At 36.7% G+C, this 21,150-nt stretch overlaps 1 protein-coding gene across 1 annotated transcript in view; it reads left to right on the top strand.

The window, feature by feature from the left end:
- LOC110306817 (uncharacterized) overlaps positions 1–21,150 on the top strand; it is a 176,441-nt gene that overhangs the window by 119,744 nt on the left and 35,547 nt on the right. The window contains 6 exon segments of the mRNA XM_085834585.1: positions 1,462–1,490; positions 1,581–1,653; positions 4,480–4,535; positions 11,920–12,884; positions 19,106–19,139; positions 19,573–19,636. Of these exon segments, the coding sequence (XP_085690711.1) occupies positions 1,462–1,490; positions 1,581–1,653; positions 4,480–4,535; positions 11,920–12,884; positions 19,106–19,139; positions 19,573–19,636 (1,221 nt within the window).

Genomic DNA, 21,150 nt, shown 5'->3' on the forward strand with positions numbered 1-21,150 from the left:
ATGTATGTAAATGATGTTTTAAACTACAAATTTCTCAAAAATGAATCTGAAATTTCTTTCTTTTTATATTTTATTCTTCTGGAGTCTAGCTAACATCGTAAATAATGGCCTTGACAGTTGTGTTTTACTTATATGCATAGGTGAAGATATTTAGTCAAGCTTGCACATAGCAACGTTATTTAAAATATGCCTACTTCAAAGGAGAGTATCACATATGTCAAAAAAAAACTAGTTGAACATGATTTCACATTGTAGTTACAGAGAGATCTAGAAATATGTAAGAGGATTAGAAGTCAGAGAATTAGTCTGTTTCAGTTTGGGGGACATAGTAAGTGTGAGCTCAAGGTTAGATTTCAAGGAAGTTTTATCAACAACAAGTAAGTGAACTCTACTCAAACATTAATGAAAGGCCCTAGTGGATGCTCATAGCAATGCTCATGCCAATCTCCTATCTCTGGGATTTTACGTTCTATAAATTGTTGGGGGAGGGGGGGGTCCCTTCAGGTGTCATTGCTGGCAGGAAAACAATTCTCAAAGAGCTGAAAATGAAAATCATTAGGCTAAGATTCCATTTCCTTCTCCTTCTTGCTCTCTTCCATGTTCATGGCTGCCTCATCAACATGATTGCCTAATCATCGCCTGAACATGAATGACACCTGTAGATATGTTGAAGCACGTGTGGGAAAGAGCTTCCAATCAATTCTTTTGAGTACTAAGATCATATGTCAAACCAATGTATACTAATTTTAAAACAAAAATAATTGTAAAAGTTCTTCCTTGAATACTCAAAGCATTGGTCATACTTTAGATTATAATTATCTATCTATAACAAGTTAGTGTGTAAAATTTAATTGGAAATACAATTTCTGTTTCCTTTTCATAAGCATGTATCAATGCTAAAGGATAATGTTACCTCATATTCCTTCACACACATGTTGATTGGAAGCAATAAATATATACAAACTACATGTAACATGTAGTCATACAATTATCATACAAAAATGTGAATGTTTTATAAACTTCATAAACACAAGTTTATTCATTTATACAACCCTTGTGTACAATAAATTATACTTTTCTTTTAAAATATTAACATCAGTTTTCAATGTTTAAATTGAATTGAATTATTGGTTGTAAAGTTTCTGCTAAAGAAATACACTTTTATCATGTTTTACTCATTGACAAGCCAATTCTCAGGATTTTTAATACAAAGCATTTTTCTCTTCACTGATCAGCAGTTCACTTGGCATATGCTCCTTTTCTATTTCAGTTAGGTTTATCAGAATTATCAGTGTATTCAAACCAGATTCTCAAAAGCATTCTAAAATCATTATCCTCTCAAATCCAAATCTTAAATAATAATTTACAAGTGAATTAAAAACAATGGCTTTCATAATATCTGAATTTTATTACATTGTTTTTACATTTAAATCAATATAAATTTTCCTAAATTTTTTCTAGGCTCTCACAAGAAATGTGCTCCATGTGAGGTAAATATTTTTATTTTCTCTATATTAGTTTCACCATATTTTAAGGAGTGTAATTTAACTACCGAATGTGTTGTGTCAAATCTCATTCAGAATCCTATTGAAATTAAAGAGTTTGATCCAAATGCAAAATTGGAAAGACAAGAAATAAAAGCATTCACATCAGGTAACTTCACAAAATTATTCTGAAAATAATTTTTTATTTAAAATTTTAATGACATTTAACATACAATTAATGAGGATATGGGGAGAAATGGAGAGAAGCATTTTAATATATCTGAAATACAGTGTTCTCATTTTTACTTAATTATCCTCCACATACGAAAAAAAAAAAATTTGTCCTAAATATCAAAGATGTCAGTTTGAGTGATGTCTAAGAAAAGTATTTACAATCTTATGAAATTTTTTATATGTGAGTACATTTTTAGGTATTTCTACTTTCATGTTTCTGCAGCCCAATATTCCAACCCTAAGTACCCATGTTTGTTATGAGATCTACTGGAGTTAATTAAGAAAGTGTAAAATTTCCCACTGTATAAAAATACCATCTCAAATATTTTTAATTTTGTACATATACTAGCCTAAAGACAAAGCATTTTAGGATCTCAGATGTTTGAAGATAACTTTAGCAACAAAAGCAGGATCCCTTCATATTCTTTATTTTCTTTTCATTGAAAATAGATTCTTCAATAATATATTATGATTAGAATTGACCTCATTCCAAATCTTCCCAGATATTTCCATCTTGCCACCTAACAAAATCTATAAACTTCCCTGCTTTCTATCATTAGAAAACAAAGATACATTTATAAAATATGGAAAACAAAACAAATAATAGAACAAAACAAGCAAACCTGAATAGGACAAAAGAAACAAATGAACAGGAAAACAAAGAGTCAAGACAACAACATAGAAACACATATAAATGCACAGACACACTGGCACACACTAAAGTCCTGCAAAACACACACACACACAAAACCTCAAAGCAAAGCATATAAGCAGGAGGCTTGTAAAATAATAAAAATAAAAATAAAAGTAAAAATAATAAAAATAAAAATAAAAAGCACAAATCATTATGAAACAACAAAATGTGTTGGCCTAGCTTTAGACTTGTTTGTATATGTGTGAGAATCCATTGGAAAGAACTAATTTTATTTGTGAGTGGTTGTTAATTGGAGATAAATTCTTGGTTAGGAACAGTGGCTAATGTCCACTCTGCCTGCTGGGACCCCATCTGGTGCAAAACCATTCAGGTCTCTGCATGCTGCCATAGACCTCCTCAGTTCACTTGTGTGGGTCCCACTATTTTTAGGACTAGTTTCCTTGGCCTGCTACATCTCCTCTGACTCTTACATTCTTTCTGCATCTTCTTCTACATGGTTCCCTGAGTGTGGCCAGTAAATGTTCCAAAGTCTCTCACTCTCAGCATAATGTCTGGCTGTGGTTTCTCTCTTTGTTCCCATGTACTGCAGGTAAAAACTTTTCTGGTGATGGTTGAGCAAGAATTGACCTATGTGTATGAAGAATGCTATTAGAAGTCATTTTTTTTGCTACATTCCTTTTTATAGTTTGTTTTTCCTTAGGTTAGGTTTGGGGCCATAAGAAGAGGTGTATTAGGGATGAATTCCATCTCATGATGTTGGCCTTAAATCCAATTGGATCGATTGTTTACTTCCACAAGCTTTGTGCCATTATTCCACTAGCAAATCTTCCATGAATCATCATTGTAGGTTGCAGGGTTTGTAGCTGGGATAGTGTTTACATTTCTTCTTTGGTAGTATGAAGAGTATTTTCCAGTACCATGAACACTAGTAATTACCCACATCATGCATGTGCTTTGATTTTTTAACCTATTTATTGCATGTATATTAATAGATCATGAAATCAACTCTGACAACAATACATGATATAAATATCTAAAGTACAATATATGTATCAGTTTTCATATTGACTCTTTATGTAACTTGTAATTATAAACTATTCTCTGAATAAGAATCAAAATGTCATGTTATAAATTATTCATTAAAATGACTTAATTACTACTTTTTTCTTACCTGGTGTATTTCCATTTTGCATGAATTAATCATCATTTCTTGGAGTTGCTATTTATATTTTACTGAATACTTCTTTTGCTATTGCCATTCATGCTTCACATTGTCCCATCTGCCTAAGATCCTTTACAAGTTTCAACTCAATCTTTCCCTCTTGGCATATCATCCCTAAAACCCTTCATAGCTCCTAATCTTCAGCACCTTACATTTAAAGTACCTCAACAGCTACTAAGAATAAGAAATATCAACTTTTTATTCAAAGATGAGTGGAAAAGTGTAATCTACCTGTGCAGGAATAAAATGAACAGACTTGTAATGTAAACAAAGTTAAGGCAGTAAATCTAAAGTAGAAAAATGAGAAGAGCCATTCACTTGATTCGAAAGAGATACCTAGCATCCTACAAAAGCTAATGAAGGAAAATTTCTCAAAGTCAAATGAATCTTAAAAGAATCAAGGAAAGTTTTCCCCACAGGAAACAAATGAATGAAAACTGTGTATACATAGGAAGAAAGGAGAACTGTTACACTTGGCATGTTGCTTAAATGTTTCTGTTTCAAAGTATTGAATAGTGTACATATGAATTCATATGTATATATGACTTTTTATATTTAATTTTATTTTTTAAATTAAAAATGAAGACCTTGGTCGTATATGTCAGGTGAATACAACTGTGACTAAATCTTTCAATTCTATTGGCCTAAAACCAAGAAATACTTTGTGTGTCTCAAAGGAATGTACCAAAGTTTTAGATTATTAGAAATATCTCTTAATATAATGTCAGATAAAGATAAATAAGCTGAGTTGAAATAATCAAATAGGGAATTAGAAAGGATTTATTATTACAGATTTAAAAATATATTTAACTATTATTACAATCTATGCTCTTTTCTTTAATGTCATTTGTGGTATAACTAAGATGTTTATTAATTATGAACAGTGATGTTAGAAGATGATCAGAACCTGTGTGATGGCAGCAAAAATAACCAGCCATTGGTACGTAAATAGTCAATTTAAAAGTCTAACCGAAACATGTTTTCTTTTTTCAAAAACGATGTGAAGTAGAACAAATAGCATTATGTTTTAAAACTTCTCAGTGGGAAAAATAGGTTATAATTTCATACTTTATAATACATGTCATTAAATGATAAGTATTTCCTCTGGAAGGACTATAGCTACTGTTGAGGTACAAGGAGTAAACTTCAAGGTAGGTAACAACTAAGAATTCTGCTAGAGTCTCCCACATGTGAGGTCCAGAGTTCCTTTTGTGAAGCTGCAGGGTCCTGTGCCCATCAAACAAGAACAGTTACAATTTAAAACTATGTAAAAACCACAAAGTACCAAGAGGTGCTAAATTACCCTCATGCTTTATGGTCCTCATTTACTTTTACTATACCAATGTTACTTCTGGCGTATGTTCTGACAAACCAGCTTATATCTATACACGTGAGCTTTTACGCAAAGATAATCAAAAAAACAAGTTGTTTGAATTTTTCTGTAAAAACATTTATTTTTTTATTAAATTATTTTATCTTTTTATGTTCTAAATATTTTCCCCTCCCCTGTGCCCCTCCCAGAAGTCTTCACCCCATACCCCTCCTCTTTGCCTCTGAGAGGGTGCTCCCACATCTAACAACCTGTCTACCCCTTCACCCACTTACCCCCACCTCACTATCCCTCGCATACCCCCACTATGAGGGCATCAAGTCTCCAGAGGACTAAGTGCATACCTCCCACTGAGGCCAGACAAGGCAATCCTCTGCTACATATGTGCTGGGGTCAATGGACCAGTCTGTTAACTCTCTTTGGTTGGTGGCTTCGCTTCTGGGAGCTCTGCTGAGTGGGGTTAGTTAGTCTTTCTATGAGGTTGGCATTCCCTTCAGCTCCTTCAGTTCTTTTCCCAATTCTTCCACAGGGGTCTCTGACCTCAGTCCAATGGTTGGCTGTATCTGCATCTGTCTTTGTCAGTTGTTGGTAGAGCCTCTCAGGAGACAGCCAGGCTAGGCTCCAGCCTGCAAACACAGCATAGTGCCAGTAATAGTCTCAGGGTTTGGATGAGGTGGATTCCAAGTTGGGACAACTGGATGGCCTTTCCTTCAGTCTCTGCTCCAGTTTTGTCCCTGCATTATCTTTTTAGACAGGAAAAAATCTGGGTAAATTTTAAAGGTAGGTGGCTGCATCCATCACTCCACTGGGTGCCCAGTCTTTCTATTGGGGGTGGTTTCTTAAGGTTCAATCTCTCCACTGGTGGAAATTTCAGCTCACCCTGAGGTCTCTGGGGCTTTCAAGAAGTTTCCCCCTGCCCACCTACCTGCATGCATATTTTCATTCCTTCTCCTGATCCTCTGAGCTTCTCTTCTGTTTTCCCCATACCTGATCTTATCCCCCCTTCCCCTCCTCTTCCCTTCTCTCACCCAGGTCCCTTCCTCCCTCTGCCTCCACTGATTATTTTCTTCTGTCTTCTACATGGAATTGAAGCATCCTCACTTGGGCTTTCCTTCCTGTCAAACTTCACATGGTCTGTGAGTTATATCATGGGTATTTTGTTCTTTTTGGCTAATATCCATTTATCAGTAAGTACATACCATGTATCTTTTGGGGTCTAGGTTACCTCACTGTAAGTGATATTTTCTAGTTCTATCCATTTGCATGCAAAGTTTATAATGTCCTCATTTTTAATATCTGAATATTATTCCATTATGTAAATGAACTACATTTTCTTTATCCATTCTTCAGTTGAGGGACATCTATGTTGTTTCCAGCTTCTGGCTATCATTAATAAAGCTGCTACTAAGATAGTGGAGCACATGTCCTTGTGGAAGAGTAAAGTAGTTTTGGGATATATGCCCAAGAGTGGTATAGTTGGGTCTTCAAATAGAACTCTTTCTAATTTTCCGAGGACCCACGAGATTGATTTCCATAGTGATTGTACCAGTTTACAATTCCCCCAAGCAATGGAGAAGTGTTCCTCTTTCTCTACAACCTGGACAGCATGTAAAGTCACTTGTTTTTTTATCTTAGACATTCTGATTGGTGTAAGGTGGAATCTCGGAGTCGTTTTGATTTCCATTTCCCTGATCACTAATGACATCAAACTTTTCTTTTAAGTTCTTCTTGGCCAATCCTCTACTGAGAATACTGTTTAACTCTGTACCCCATTTGTAAATAGGGTTATTTGGTTCTCTAGAGTATAACTTCTTGATTTCTTTGTATATTTTGAATAATAACCCTCTATCAAATATAAGGATGGTAAAGATCTTTTTACAATCTGTGGGTTGATGTTTTGTCCTATTGACAGTGTCCTTTGCCTTACAGAAGCTTTTCAGTTTCATGGGTTACCATTTGTCAACTGTTGATCTTAGGGCCTGAGCCATGCTGTTCTGTTCAGGAAAATATCTCCTGTGCCAATGTGTTTGAGGCTCTTGCCCACTTTCTCTTCTATTAGATTCAGTGTATCTGGTTTTATGTGGAGTTCCTTAATCCACTTAGACTTGAGCTTTGGACAAAGAGATAAGAATGGATCAATTTGCATTCTTCTACATGCAGACTGCCTGTTAGACCAGCACCATTTGTTGAAGGTGCTCCTTCCTTCCCTTCCTTCCTTCCTTCCTTCCTTTCTTTCTTTTTTTTTCTTCCCCTCCCCCCACTATATAGTTTTGGCTTCTTTGTTAAAGATCAAATACTAACCTATACATTGTTTTCCTGGGAATCAATGTATAGGTTTCCTGGGAATATTTTGTTTCCTTGAAATTTAGGACCTTCTAGTGGCTTACAGGAGCCAAGTATAGCTGTCCCCTGAGAGGCTCTGCCAGTGCCTGACCAAAGTAGATGCAGATGCTTGCAGGCAACCATTGAACTGAGCACAGGGACCCCTGTGGAATAGTTAGGGGAAGGACTGAGGAGCTGAAGGGGTTTCCAGCCCCATAGGAAGAACAACAATATCAGTTAACCAGACCCCTCAGTGCTCCCAGCAACCAAAGAGTACACATGGAGGGACCCATGGCTCCAGCTGCATATGTAGCAAAGGATTGCATTACTTGGCATCAATGGGAGTGGAAACTCTTAGTCCTATGGAGGCTGGATGCTAGAGTGGTGAGGCAGAAGTGGGTGTGTGGGTGGGAGAACACTCTCATAGAGGCAGCAGTGAGAGAGGATGGGATGGGGAGTTTGTGGAGGGGAGACCAGGAAGAGGATAACATTTGGAATGTAAATAAATAAAATAACCAATTTAAAATAAAGAAATCCAATGAGAATATTGTGTGTCAAAAGAAATGATTGAAGGAGGATATAAAATATATTTATGTTTGTGAATTGCAAGAAATATCTGCAGCCAATCAAATCCATTTGTTGTTGCTTTACCTCATTAAACTTCTGTGCCAAATTGTTGGGGCTGGCCTGCGGCTCTCATGTCCAGGTTCGAGCCTGGGAGGCAACCAGAGCTGAAAGAGAAGAGGGAAACTAGGCGGGTCGAGAAATAATGAAAACCAAGACATGCTATTCTGTTCAAGGTTTGCCAGTTGAGAGTGTGTTTATGAGGGGGAAAGCCCATCCCCTGCCAGTCCATTCTTGGTGTCTGGAGCCAGCCTGTAGGAGACACAGGATAGGATGTTCCTCCAGAATATCTCAAGGGCTTCTCAGTGGGTAGCAGTGTCTTGGAGAGAGCAGTGGCAGGTGACAGAACAAAAGAGCCATCTAGGTTGGAAGACTCCACCCTAGGTAATCTCCTTCTTAGTGGCAGCAAGGTCAAAGTCTGGATCAGCCTGCTTCAGGGCTGAGTGAGGCTATAATTCCTCCACGATTATATAATAAAAATAGCTGGACCGAGGCATAAAATTTATTTATGCTCCATAGTCCTGCCTGGGAGTTATGGTGGCTGATGGCCGTGCCTGTCTTAGGATCTCAGATTTTCCCTAGCCATTCTTATCCATCAAGGAGCAATACATGCAGCTTGTTTGTGTTTATTTTGCACAAACATGGCTCTGTGGTGTATTATCAACAGCCACGGCCTTTTGGCATGTACCTCTGCCTTAGATTGATATGGCTCCGAAATCTGGTTGCACGTTATTGACTAACTAGCCCTCATAGCACACCTTATTCCCAATTCAGACCAAAGCCACAATATATACTTAGGATGCTTCTTGGTGAAGATTAATAACTGCCACCTGCGCTGTTGGAGGCAAGGCTGTATACCTGCTGGAGTCAGGCTGAACAGCTGTGGCTGACCTGTTTGAGAAACAAAGGTGGGAAAGTGAAAAGCAACAGTATAAAAGCTTCTTTGTAGAAGCCCAGGTACTTTATTCAGTTGCAAATTAGCAATGATCAAGCTCAGGCTCTGGCCTCCCTATGTGGGGGAGCTGGCTTTGAGAACTAGCAGAAAGGCCAGAGATTCTCTGGAAGTGGAGGCTGTGCTCCAAATTAACTTTGCTAGGTAATTAAGATTTTTAGCTATCTTCAATAGGAATATCTAATATTGGAATTATTACTAGACCAGTCCGAGATAACTGGTCACATTGAAGGAAAGAGAAGCATTATTATAACTCTTTCTTATGGCTAATCTTTCCAAATCAGATTCCACAGTCTTTAATGTTCTATGTCCCATAAAATTAAAAGCTTGAAGCAAGGTACCTTAGCTTGTCCAAACTGGGACAGAGGCAAGCAAAGGTGAGTCAAAACATATACCCAATTCAGCTTTCTTGTCACCACCATCAGGGCACTCAGCGAACTCACAGGTCAGCTTGTCACACGAATCCTTCTGACAGTTGTCATGCTTTTGCAGCATTCTGCTGAGAGAACCTATGCTTTTCCTTTTCCTAATAAGGTTCAGGATCAAGCCATATGCCAATAAGTAGATCCTTTTCATCTCACCTAGGCTTGATTATGTCTAGTTTTAAGATACTATAAGGCATTTGTTAAGTTCTTTGACATCCAAATTTCAAAATTCTTAAAATAAAAATATGATTTAAATAATGTGCATGAGGATATAATTCTTCCCCTTCTTTGTTTTTTAAGAAGCTATAGTTTAGTACCTTGTCTTAGAGAATTATTAATTTGCTGACAAATACTTGACTGTTATAGTCAGTTTTAATATAACATGAGCAGTGACTAATTACACTTTCAGTTTCTCTTGAAGAGCGGTTGTAACTAGAAAGCTTGAAAAGTTATTAATAGTCATATATGCATAATTTATTAATCAGAAATAAGAGCATTCATTTGCAGCAATTGATTAAGTATAGATCCTCAAGAATTAACACCATTATGTGGAAACAGTTAGAATCTGAGGACACCAAGAACAACCCTTTCACAATTTGATATGCATCTTCTCTAAAATTACCAAATTACTATCTTAAGCCATTACTGTTTTGATTAAATAAAGAACAAGATTATTCTTATGTAAGGCCTGTAATCTGCCTGAGATATAAATCAAGCATGGCATTGGCTTAAGGGGTCTTGTCCAGGCAAACCAGGACAAATTCTTAACTGTCCAAAAATAGTCTTAAAAGAACAGCATTTTTCTTATGAGTTATGTATGTATAAACCATTGAAATTTGAGAATTTATAGTATCTGAGGGATGAGCAATTTTAAGCAATTGTAAGCTCTGAGATAGAATATTGACTATTAATATACAAATTAAAGCTTGATTATTGAACATTTTAAAACACTACAGCACACAATTTAATTATCTGTGCTGAAGCAGGAGGAAACTCAAAAGAATAAGCATGTGATCCAATTCACATGTACTTTTCTCCCATAGAAGGGCTATTTTTAAACACAGTAAATGGGATGTATGCATGCATGAATTTATAGAAGATACAGAAGCATACATAAAGGCAATTTTAACTTATCTTTTATTATTTAAAATGATGGTATGCAATAGGTCAATTATTAATATTCTGTAATAACCAAATTAATTGCTGTTTGGAACAAGGAACAAACAGTCAGGTTCTTAAGATAAAATTTTTGTTATAGTTATCCCAAACTATATGAATTTATCTTATAATTCTTTGTTAGCACCACAGCGGCCTTAATAGGATGTTGAAACTGTGCTTTGAGGTGAACGCCACCTTGGCCTCGCCTGCCCTTAGCCTTCCTCTCAGGCAGAAGAGGCTGAAGGTGGCCCAATCTGTTGTAGGCCAGAAAGCCCAAGCAAGGTTATCACTTACAGTTGTAACATAATTTCACATATATTTAAGACAAGTATTTATACTTCTATACCCTTTTTATTCCTACCCCTAAATCAGCCATTTCTTCTGTATGGTTTTATTTGTAAATTCTGGTACACATGGTTTCATCACATTAACATATTAAAGTTTTGGGTAAAAGTTCGAGGTAGAACTCCAAAACAGAAAGCTAAATTGTAATGTATGTAGAATTGACAGGGGAAAAAGAAAATCCAGAGGTGTTTTAAAAGTAGAATTGCATTCAGCTCCCCAACTTTCTCAACGAACATCAAATTGCTTTGTCAGTTACACTGTCTAATTAAATTGGATAATTTGGTGAATTTTATAGATGTATTGTGAAACTAACATAGGTTATAATATTTCTTCTAGGCATCAAATGTTATAGTGCATGCCTGTGAAATTTGGAAATTATTGTAATTGCCAAGTTACCATACTTAGACCTCTTAAGTTTCACTCTGTTCCATTTGTTGGGGCACACCTGGCTTTATCTTTGTGAGCACCTTTGGTTTTGGGTTACTATGGGATCCAAGTACCAAAGAAAGGATCATAAAAGGCTCTGTGGGGAAAATACTCTAATACTGAAAGAGCAGACCCTCCTTTGTTTTAGAAGAATCAGGTGTCACAACTCTAAATGTAGCTTTTAATGTTAAACATCTCTAGCACAGTGTATCTATTATATCACTTATACAGGAGTTAGAAATTTAGTTACCAAAGCACACACTGAGTTCTCCCTTTCATGTCAGGGAAAGCTCAAAAGGAGGAGAGTCCTATACAGCAATTAAAACTAAAATATTTTCACTCAGAAATAAATGAAATAAATAAATAAATGGGCTGGTGAGATGGCTCAGTGCGTAAGAGCACCCGACTGCTCTTCCGAAGGTCCAGAGTTCAAATCCCAGCAACCACATGGTGGCTCACAACCATCCATAACGAGATCTGGCGCCCTCTTCTGGAGTGTCTGAAGACAGCTACAGTGTACTTACATATAATAAATAAATAAATCTTTAAAAATAAAAAAAATAAAAAAATAAATGAAACACAACCTGCCATACTTTCCATTCTATCTTTTGGGAAACTGAGCACTAAAGGATTTTATGAAGCAAATTCATAAAATTCAACAGTCAAGTCAAAAAGACTGCTGGGATGGGGCTCTTTATAATGAAAAAGAAATGATACCCTTAGTATTTGACTCTCATTAAAGGTTGAAGCAACCCTGAAGAAACGGACAAGCAACGAAACAGAAGATGCAGCTCAATTCTGTGGCTGTGCATTAGCTGCCACTGCTCATGATGTTTCTACTGCTTCTGTTGTTGCTGCTATCGTTGCATCAACTGTTGTTGCTGCAGCGGCTCCTGCCGCTGCTGCTGCTGCTGCTTCTGCTGCTGTAGCTGCAGTTGTCGCTGCTGTGGATCCTGCTGCTGCTGCGGTTGCTTCTGCCACTGCAGCTGTTGATGCTCTTGTTGATGTTTCTCCTGGGGCTGCACTTGACAGTTCTGCTATACCTGTTGCTGCTGCGACTGCTGCCACTGCTGCTGCTGTTCCTGCTGCAACTGCCGCCAGTGCCCCAGATGCTGCTCCTGCTGTGGTTGCTGCTGCTGCTGCTGCTGCAGCTGCTGCTGTTGCAGTGACTTCGGTGGCTGCTGCTTCTCTCACTGCTGTTTCTGCTGCTTCTGTTGCTACGGTGGTTGCTGTTGCTGTCACTGCCAGAGCTGGTTTGGATGCTCCAACTGTTGCTCCTGCTGCTGCTGCTGTTGCTGCTGTTACTGCTGCTACTGGTCCTGCAGCGGCTGCTGCTCTTGTGGCGTCTGTTGCTGCTGCTGCTGTCACTCCTTGTGTTCATCCTGCTGCTCCAGCGTTAGCTGCAGCCCCTTCTTCTGTTGCTGCTGCTACTGCGGCGGCTGCTGCAGTTGCTACTCATGCTGCAGCTTCACCTGCTGTAGCCGCTGCTGCAGCTGCAGCTGCTGCTGTTGCTGTTGCTGTTGCTGTTCCCACAGATGCTACGACCACTGTAGTTTCTTCTGACATTCCTACTGCTGCACCCATTGCTGTTGCTGTTGCTGCTGGTGGTGCTGCTGATACAAAAGGAAGACTCAGTCTACAAAGAAAGTATGTGGAGGAGGGAAAGCAGCAATATCCTACTGAGGAAGCAGAGGAGCATGATGTTAGGTAAGACCAGAAAGATTTGATACTAGGTATTATGTCCACCTTTAAATAAATTTTAATCTCTGAGAATTTGCATAACTAATAAATGTGGTTTATCTAGGGTATAATCTTGAATGGACAGCCAAAAACCAACCAACCAACCAACAACCAACCACCATAACAAAATATTTAAACATAAATAATAAAATTAGGTACAATTGTTTCCAACTAATATTGATTCATTTTGTTTAAAAGATAATAAGAAAAGCTGTCAGATTTAAGGAAAAATTATTTACAAACTAGTGTGTATATCAATATTGAATCATGATTTAGTAGCAGTGATAGACATATTTCAAAAATATTACTTTTTAGTTTAAACAATTTAATTTTGGGAAATGGGTTATTTTATAATAGAAAAACATTACTCTTAAACACAAGCACATACATGATGCTAATATATATTATGTATGTTAGTCTTAGTAGAAAAGTTGACAATGTGATGCTTATCAAATTTAATTGAAAAATATTTAATATACCGACTTTGATTATATAAGTAGGTACATGTACACAAAACAAGGATATTTATTTAAGCAACATCAAGTTATAGAGTTGTACTTAAAATATTCATCAATAAGAAAATTATTATATCCATATAAAAATATAGTACATGAACATTTAAACATAAGTGTCAATATATAGTGGGCTCATTATTACACAATTAAAATGTGCTAGGAACATCCACTTTAATAGCATATTTCAAGAAAATTTTGTTCTAATACTACAACATTTGGAGAATTACAAAAAGAAGTTGCTTGCTAGAATGGAATTCTGTTCCCTAATTAACAGAGCTATTAGTTGTTAGATTCATCTGTTCTTTCCATTGATTATGTATTGATAATTGAAACCCATAAATTAGCCTTGATGTTGCTTTGAGGATTGTATCCAGGGAAAATGATGTCAATAAATGTTTCTGTTGTATGTTATCTGTTGATGTTCAGTGCCCTGATTATGCTTTGGAGTTTACTGTCAGATATCAGAGTGTTGTGCCTACTCTCCTTGGTATCTATGCAGTTGGCATATAGATATCCGTCCTTTTAAATCTTGGTCCATGAGTTCCTTTACCAGTAAGGTCTATTTGTTGGAGTCCTCAGATAATTGTATACACTTTTGATAATGCACTAAGCCAGTCTAGGTATCTTTACCAGCGTTTGAGGCTCATTATTTGGATCCTCCTGTTTACTGATGACTGCAGTCTCATTGCATCATTTTCTGGTGTGTTGCATTATCAGTGGTTTCCTTCACTGTCTTCAGTCAGTAGCAAGAACTGTGCTGATTCCTTTTGTTTGGACACTGTGGATTTGTTCCCAACTCTTTATTTAGATACTGATCCCATGAAATTCATTCTTTCCTGTGTTCCATAATTGGGACTCTCTCTTTCCTCCATGTAGAGTATTTATTTAACTATCTTCTGCTGTGTTGGCACTAGTGATAATGAACTGTTGTATATTAGTTTTGAAATATCCTATTAACTGTAGATTTGAAAATCATTTTTCTTGATAAAACAATCTTGGTTAAAAGTTAGTTTCATATCATGAAGTATTTCATGTTTCATATATCTAGTTGAAGAAGAATCTAATGACTCTCCCTACGTCTTTTCCTCCCTCTGGGCCCATTCAGATATCCTACCTAAAGCTTCCCTGCCATATCCTGAGCACTCATAAGATGATGGTCCCTTTTTATTTGGTTATTATTTGTGTGTGTGTGTGTGTGTGTGTGTGTGTGTGTGTGTGTGTGTGTTGGATTTGCTTATTCTGCTTTTGCTTTTTGTATATATGTGATTTCAGGTCTGACTACCCAGCATTGGACAACAAAAAGGAGGCTTACTTATCTTTGGTAGAAGCTAATTCTTGTCCTCCCAATAGTAATTAGTTGTCTAGGTGTTTTTGTTGCTGTTGTTGTTGGTTGGTTGGGTTTTTTGGTGTAAGTGTGAGGCACGGGAATTTTTCCCTATCCACATTAATATCCAATGATATTTCCAGCATTCCACTCTGATTTATGAAAGACATTTCTAGAAGAGACAGTTTGATAGCATAATCCTAGTATTTTGGCTCTTAAAATTGATTTTCTCTCTCCCAAGTTATTTTCTGAGCCACAGCTAGAGGAACTATGATGTAGATGTGTCCACCGAAGTTGGTCTCCATTAAAACTATTGATGCATATATTGTGTCTAGTTGCTTTTCTGTGATGGACTCATTTTGTAATGAGAAGTTTCTTTGATGAGGAGTGGTAGCTAAACTTATCTGGGGGTTAGGGATAACATAGAATGTTGTAAGGAATTGTGCTGGCCTAGGTTAAGTGGCAGCAGTATTTGGTTTTCTAAGTTCTATGACCTAACTAGTCCCAGAAAACTGGCTAGATTTCTAGGAACAGATATGATTTCTCTCCTGTAGAATATATTTTAAATCTAGTAAAATAGCTGTTGGTTAATACTGACATGTGAATGGCACTTATTGCACATTTATGCATATCTTGAAATAGTGGTATTTGTCATGGTTGATAGGTGTTGTTTAAGGCTTTCCATCATTTGGGTTCTTGCATCCTATATTCAGGAACCATAAAAATAAGATCGCAGATGACTGTTGTTTATAGCAACATGTGAATGGCACTTGTTGCACACTTATCTTGAAATGGTGGTTATTTGCCATGGTTCATAGGTGTTGTAGGTGGCTGGGGCTGTTTAATGACTTCTGTTCTTTGGGAGCTTGTGTCCTATCTTCAGGAAACATGAAAGTTAAACCACAAATGGCTGGTTTTTTTTCTAGCAAGATGTGAATGCCACTCATTGCACACATATGCATGTCTTAAAATTCTGGTATTTGTTGTGTTGTAGTTAGGTGGAATTTTAAATTGTTCCATCCTTTGGGAGCTTGCATACTAATTTTAGAAGCCATGAAAGTTATACCACAAGAGAGGAGTTTTCATGTCAGATTCAGCTCAAGTGGTCTGGATCCTCTGTCCTAAGTGTAAGATGTCTTCTGCAATACATGCCTACACTTAATCCTTGTGAGGCAACTAAGAACTACTTCAATAACATATATTGAGTTTGGATTCACTTGGACTATCCAGACCAACCTTATGAAAGGAGGGTGTCTCATGCCTACTACTCAGGTTTTGGTTAAGTTGTGGTTCCTGTAAAGGGAATTGTCAGCCCAAAGTGGCTTCACTTCCTTTAAAATATGTAACTTAATTAGACAACCTTTGGGATATTTATTCCAGTCCCTCCTTCCCTGTAAGTATTGGCATCTTTCCATTTTCACAATGGCGCCCCTCACCATTTTCAAACTCATATAATGTCCACTCTCTAGTATTCTCCTTGATTCTCTCCCCCTCCTATTGCCCTATTATATTTTATTTGTTTTTGTGGTTACACCATGTTTATTCTTACATCTTAGTATTTATAGCTAGGAACCATAGATGAGAAAGAATATGTGGGATTTGTCTGGTTTATTTCACTGAATCTAACTTTTTTCAGGTCCATCTATTTAAATGCAAATCTTATTTGACTTTAAGGATAAATAGTGCTTTATTGATTTATACTAAAATTTCATTATCCATCCACCTGTTGAATGACATTTAGAATAAACCCAATCAAGGAGGTAAAAGGCTTCTATAATAACAAATTTTAAACCTTCAAAGAAGAGACAAGAATGACACTAGAAAACAGTCACACTATGGTCATGAAGTGTTAGAATTAATAGTACAAAAATGATCCGTTTTACCAAAAGTTATTTGCAGAATTAATCCAATCCAAATCAAAATCCCTGTCTCATTTTTCACAAATAATAATCTAAAATTCATATGGAACCACAAAACGCCCCATATATTCAAAATCTAGAACAAAAAGAATAGTTCTGGAGGAATTACCATTGCAGATTTTAAGGCATATTACAAAGCTAATCTGTTGCAATAAAACTAATATGTTACTATCACAGGAACAATAAAACTGAAGACCCAGGTAACTTTAGGCTATTAGTATTTGACAAAAATAACAAAAACATAAGCAGGAAAAAGTAATCTTCAACAAATGACGCTGAGAAACCTGGATGTCCAAGTGCAGAAGAATAAAATTCAATCCATATCTCTCAGTTTTCAGGCACACATACAAAAAACAAAAACAAAATTAAACGAAACAAAACAAAAAGCTCCAAGTGGATCAAAGACATACATGTGAAAGCTAAATGCTGAAACTGCTAGAAACCAAACCAAAACAAACCAAAACAAACCAAACCAAAACAAAACATTGGTGTTACTATCCATGATGTAGTTCTAGGAAAAACCTGTCTGAATAGCACTGCATTTGCCTAAGTATGAAGACCAAAATCTAACTTTATAAAATTTAAAAGCCTTTGCACAGCTAAAGAAACCATCAGCTTGGTAAAGAAGGTCACAATAAAAAACAATCTTTGACAGGTGTACACTTGGAAGAGATTTGAATAGTATCCAGAAAATATAAAAGACATAAAAAAGAAAGAATCAAAATTTTTAAAAATCAATCAGGGCTTAAATCTAAGTAGAGAACACTCAAACAAAAGTATGATTAAAAAATATCTCAAGAATAATCATCATCCCTTACAACTAGGTAATGCAAATCAAAAGTATGAGGGTCTTTGCAAACCCTCTAGCAGAGTAATAGTCTATGTAAACAAGAAGGAAATCTTGGAAACTCTGGTAGAATTCTGCCCTAAAAACATCAGTTTAATGGCTGATTCTATTTCCTTCAAGGTTATAGGTCTAGACTTTAGTTGATTTTGATTTAGCTTTCATAAGTGGGATCTATTGAAGAAATCATCCATTTTGTTTAGATTTTCTAATTTTGGTAGTATAGGTTTTTGAAGTAAGACCTAATGATTCTGTGGATTTCCTTGGTATCTTTTGTTATACCCTCTATTCATTTCTGATTTTGTTAATTTGAATATTCTTTTTATACTTTCTATTTAGTCTATCATGTTGATTTTCTCAAACCACCAAATCTTTGTTTTTTTTGATCTTTTTCCCTCTTTTTTTCTTTATTTAATTAATAAATTTTTCTTTTACAATCCAGATTTATTCCTCTCCCCATCTACCCTCAGACTGATCCACATCCCATACCTCCTCCCTACCCCTGTCTCCAAGTGGAAGTCCCTACCCCCCACCCAACCAGAGATCTAAATTCCCTGGGGCCTCTATTCTCTTGAGTGTAAGGTGCATCTTCTCTGTCTGGACCCAGACCCAGTAATCCTCTTCTGTATATGTGTTTGGGGCCTCATATCAACTAATATATGCTGCCTGGTTGGTAGTCCAGTGTTTGTGAGATCTCAGGGATCCAGGTTAATTGAGACTCTTGCTCCTCCCACAGGATCATTCCCCTCCTCATCTTCTTTCAGTCTTCTCTAATTGAACCACAGGGGTCAGCAGCTTCTGACCATTGTTTGGGTGCAAATATCTGCATCTGACTCTTTCAGCTGCTTGTGGGTCTTCTGGAGTGCAGTCTTTGTATTGTCGTTATTTCTTTTTCTTTCTTTCTTTCTTTCTTTCTTTCTTTCTTTCTTTCTTTCTTTCTTCTTCTTTTTTTTTTTAATGTCATGCCTGATTTTGATACTTTTCCTGCCATCTGCTCCTTCTGGGTGTGTTGGCTTCCTTTTGTTCTAGAGCTTTCATTTGTGTTAGTAAGTCACTACTATGAGTTCTCTCTAATTTCTTTATGGAAGGAGGTACTTAGTATGAACTTTCTTGAGTATGCTCTATTACTTCTCGGTTTAGTTTCTGTCTGGAAGCTCTGTCCATTAGTAAGAGCCAGGTATTGAAGTCTCCCAGTATTATTATGTGGGGTTCAATAAGTGATTTAAGCTTTAGTAATGTTTCTTTTACAAATGTAGGTGTCCTTGAATTTGGGGCATAGATGTTCAGAATTGGGACATCATCTTGGTGTAGTTTTCCTTTGATGAGTATGAACTGTCCTCCTACACATTTTTTATTAATTTTGGTTGCAATAGGGTGCAATTTAAGGCTTTGGGGTATATTTTAAGGGAACTTGACTGGCAAGTGCTTGGGGCAGGTTTTTACCTGGTTTTTCCTGGTACCTATAGGCCTTAGAATGCAGGCAGAGTTGTGGACCAGAATGTAAAGTGCAGGTGCCAGGGTGAAGTTTAATACTGTTGTATCTCTTTTGATTGATGTTATGTGAAAATGTGTTTTTCTATTTGTAGGATCAAAAAGACAACATCTACAGAAAGAAATCAGGTATTGTATAAAAAGTATTCAATATGTTTTATAAAAGACAACACTGTATTATAAAATATATGGTAAAAATGTTTAAAAAGGCAACATTAAAATGCTAGGTGTAATGACACTCACATGGAATTTCATTCAGGAGCATTCAGGAGACAGAGGCTGGAGGCCTGCCATGAGATCTTGACTAGCCTGAACGAATTTGTAAGTTCTAGACAAGCCAAAGATACAGATAAAGAATATGCCTAGCAAATAAAAGACTGAATAAAAAGAAAAATACACACTCTTATTGCATAAAGATGTTTTCTTTGAATGTTTAAGAAGGTAACTACTAATAAAATATCTTGGAAGATAGTTATATTTAAGGATATTTTTTGTTCTGTTTATATGAACGGGTGAATTACTACTTTTGTACTTAGTATTGTTTGTCTTTTATGTCCTAAAGCCAGTAAAAGACAGACATGATCCTCATGCCTTGACTCCAGTAACTGAATCGTGCTCAGCAGAATGTGAGTTGCCAAGTGAGAACACCTTATTTTAATTAAGTGGCATAGGATAACACCACATGACTACAAGATCATTTATGAACTGCAGTATTTAAGCACACATGCTTGACACTGCCAATGGAACCCCGATGAGTTGTTATCCTGTTTATATCAGAATTTTCTTTGACTTAACTAAAACAAAGAGTGCTATACACTCTTGGCCAAAATGCTGCAGTCATGGCCACTGCATCCTTCTTGCTGACTTTGATTTTACTCTGTGCCTTCACACTTATGAGGTCATGTTACTGTTATCTCCATATAGACTGTAGCAGTAAAGCTAGAAACCTTTTCCTTGCTACCCAACCTGATGAAACCTTCGTCATATTTCTATATATTTCCAAAAAATTGGAGTTTGATCATGTCTCTCTCTTGTTTAAAAATGAGATGTCACTTAAAGTTCTAGAATGTGAAATATCTCACTCCTCTAACTTTATCTTATATCTTTGATCCAGGTACTGTTTTATATATAACTCTTGTGATAGGGCTTTTCAATTTTTGTAGTTTAGTAAAATATTATTTTTGTATTTCAAAGTTTACACGTTTACTGGCCTTGATGTATGTGTTTCACACATTTAATCTTCACATAAATATAGTGAATATACACATCATAGTGAGGGTTTCATAGCTGTGAAGAGACTCCATGACCAAAGCAACTTTTATAAAGAACAGCATTTACCTGAAGCTGGTAAACAATTTCAGAATTTCAGTCCATTTTCATCATGGCAGAGTCCAGGCAGACATGTTGCTGGAGAAAGAGCCAAAAGTTCTACATCTTTTTTTTTTTATTAGACACTTTATTTACATTTCAAATGCTATCCTGAAAGTTTCCTTTACCCTCCCCCCGCCCTGCTCCACTACCCACCCACTCCCACTTCTTGGCCCTGGTGTTCCCCTGTACTAGGGCATATAAAGTTTGCAAGACCTAGGGGCTTCTCTTCCCAATGATGGTCGACTAGGCCATCTTCTGCTACATATTCAGCTAGAGACATGAGCTCTGGGGGTACTGATTAGTTCATATTGTTGTTCCACCTATAAGGTTGCAGACCCCTTTAGCTCCTTGGGTACTTTCTCTAGCTCCTCCATTGGGAGCCCTCTGTTCCATCCAATAGATGACTATAAGCATCCACTTCTCTATTTGCCAGGCACTGGCATAGTCTCACATGAGTCAACTATATCAGTGTTCTTTCAGTGAAATCTTGCTGGAATATGTAATAGTGTCTGGTTTGGTGGCTGATTATGGGATGGATTCCTGGATGGGGTAGTCTCTGGATAGTCCATTCTTTCATATTAGCTCCAAACTTTAATGCAAAAGCAGTCAGGAAGGGCTTCCCCAATGCATTAGTGGAGTTTGAACATAGGACCTCAAAGCCTACCTGCACAGTGACACATTTTCTCCAATAAGACCACATCTCCCAATAGTGCTACCTCCCATGGGCTCAGCATATTCAAACCACTGCAACACATTACCTGCAATTGTT

This window comes from Mus caroli, unplaced genomic scaffold (assembly GCF_978045245.1).
Source record: "Mus caroli unplaced genomic scaffold, Mus_caroli_1 scaffold_2, whole genome shotgun sequence".
Classification (NCBI taxonomy): Eukaryota; Metazoa; Chordata; class Mammalia; order Rodentia; family Muridae; genus Mus; species Mus caroli.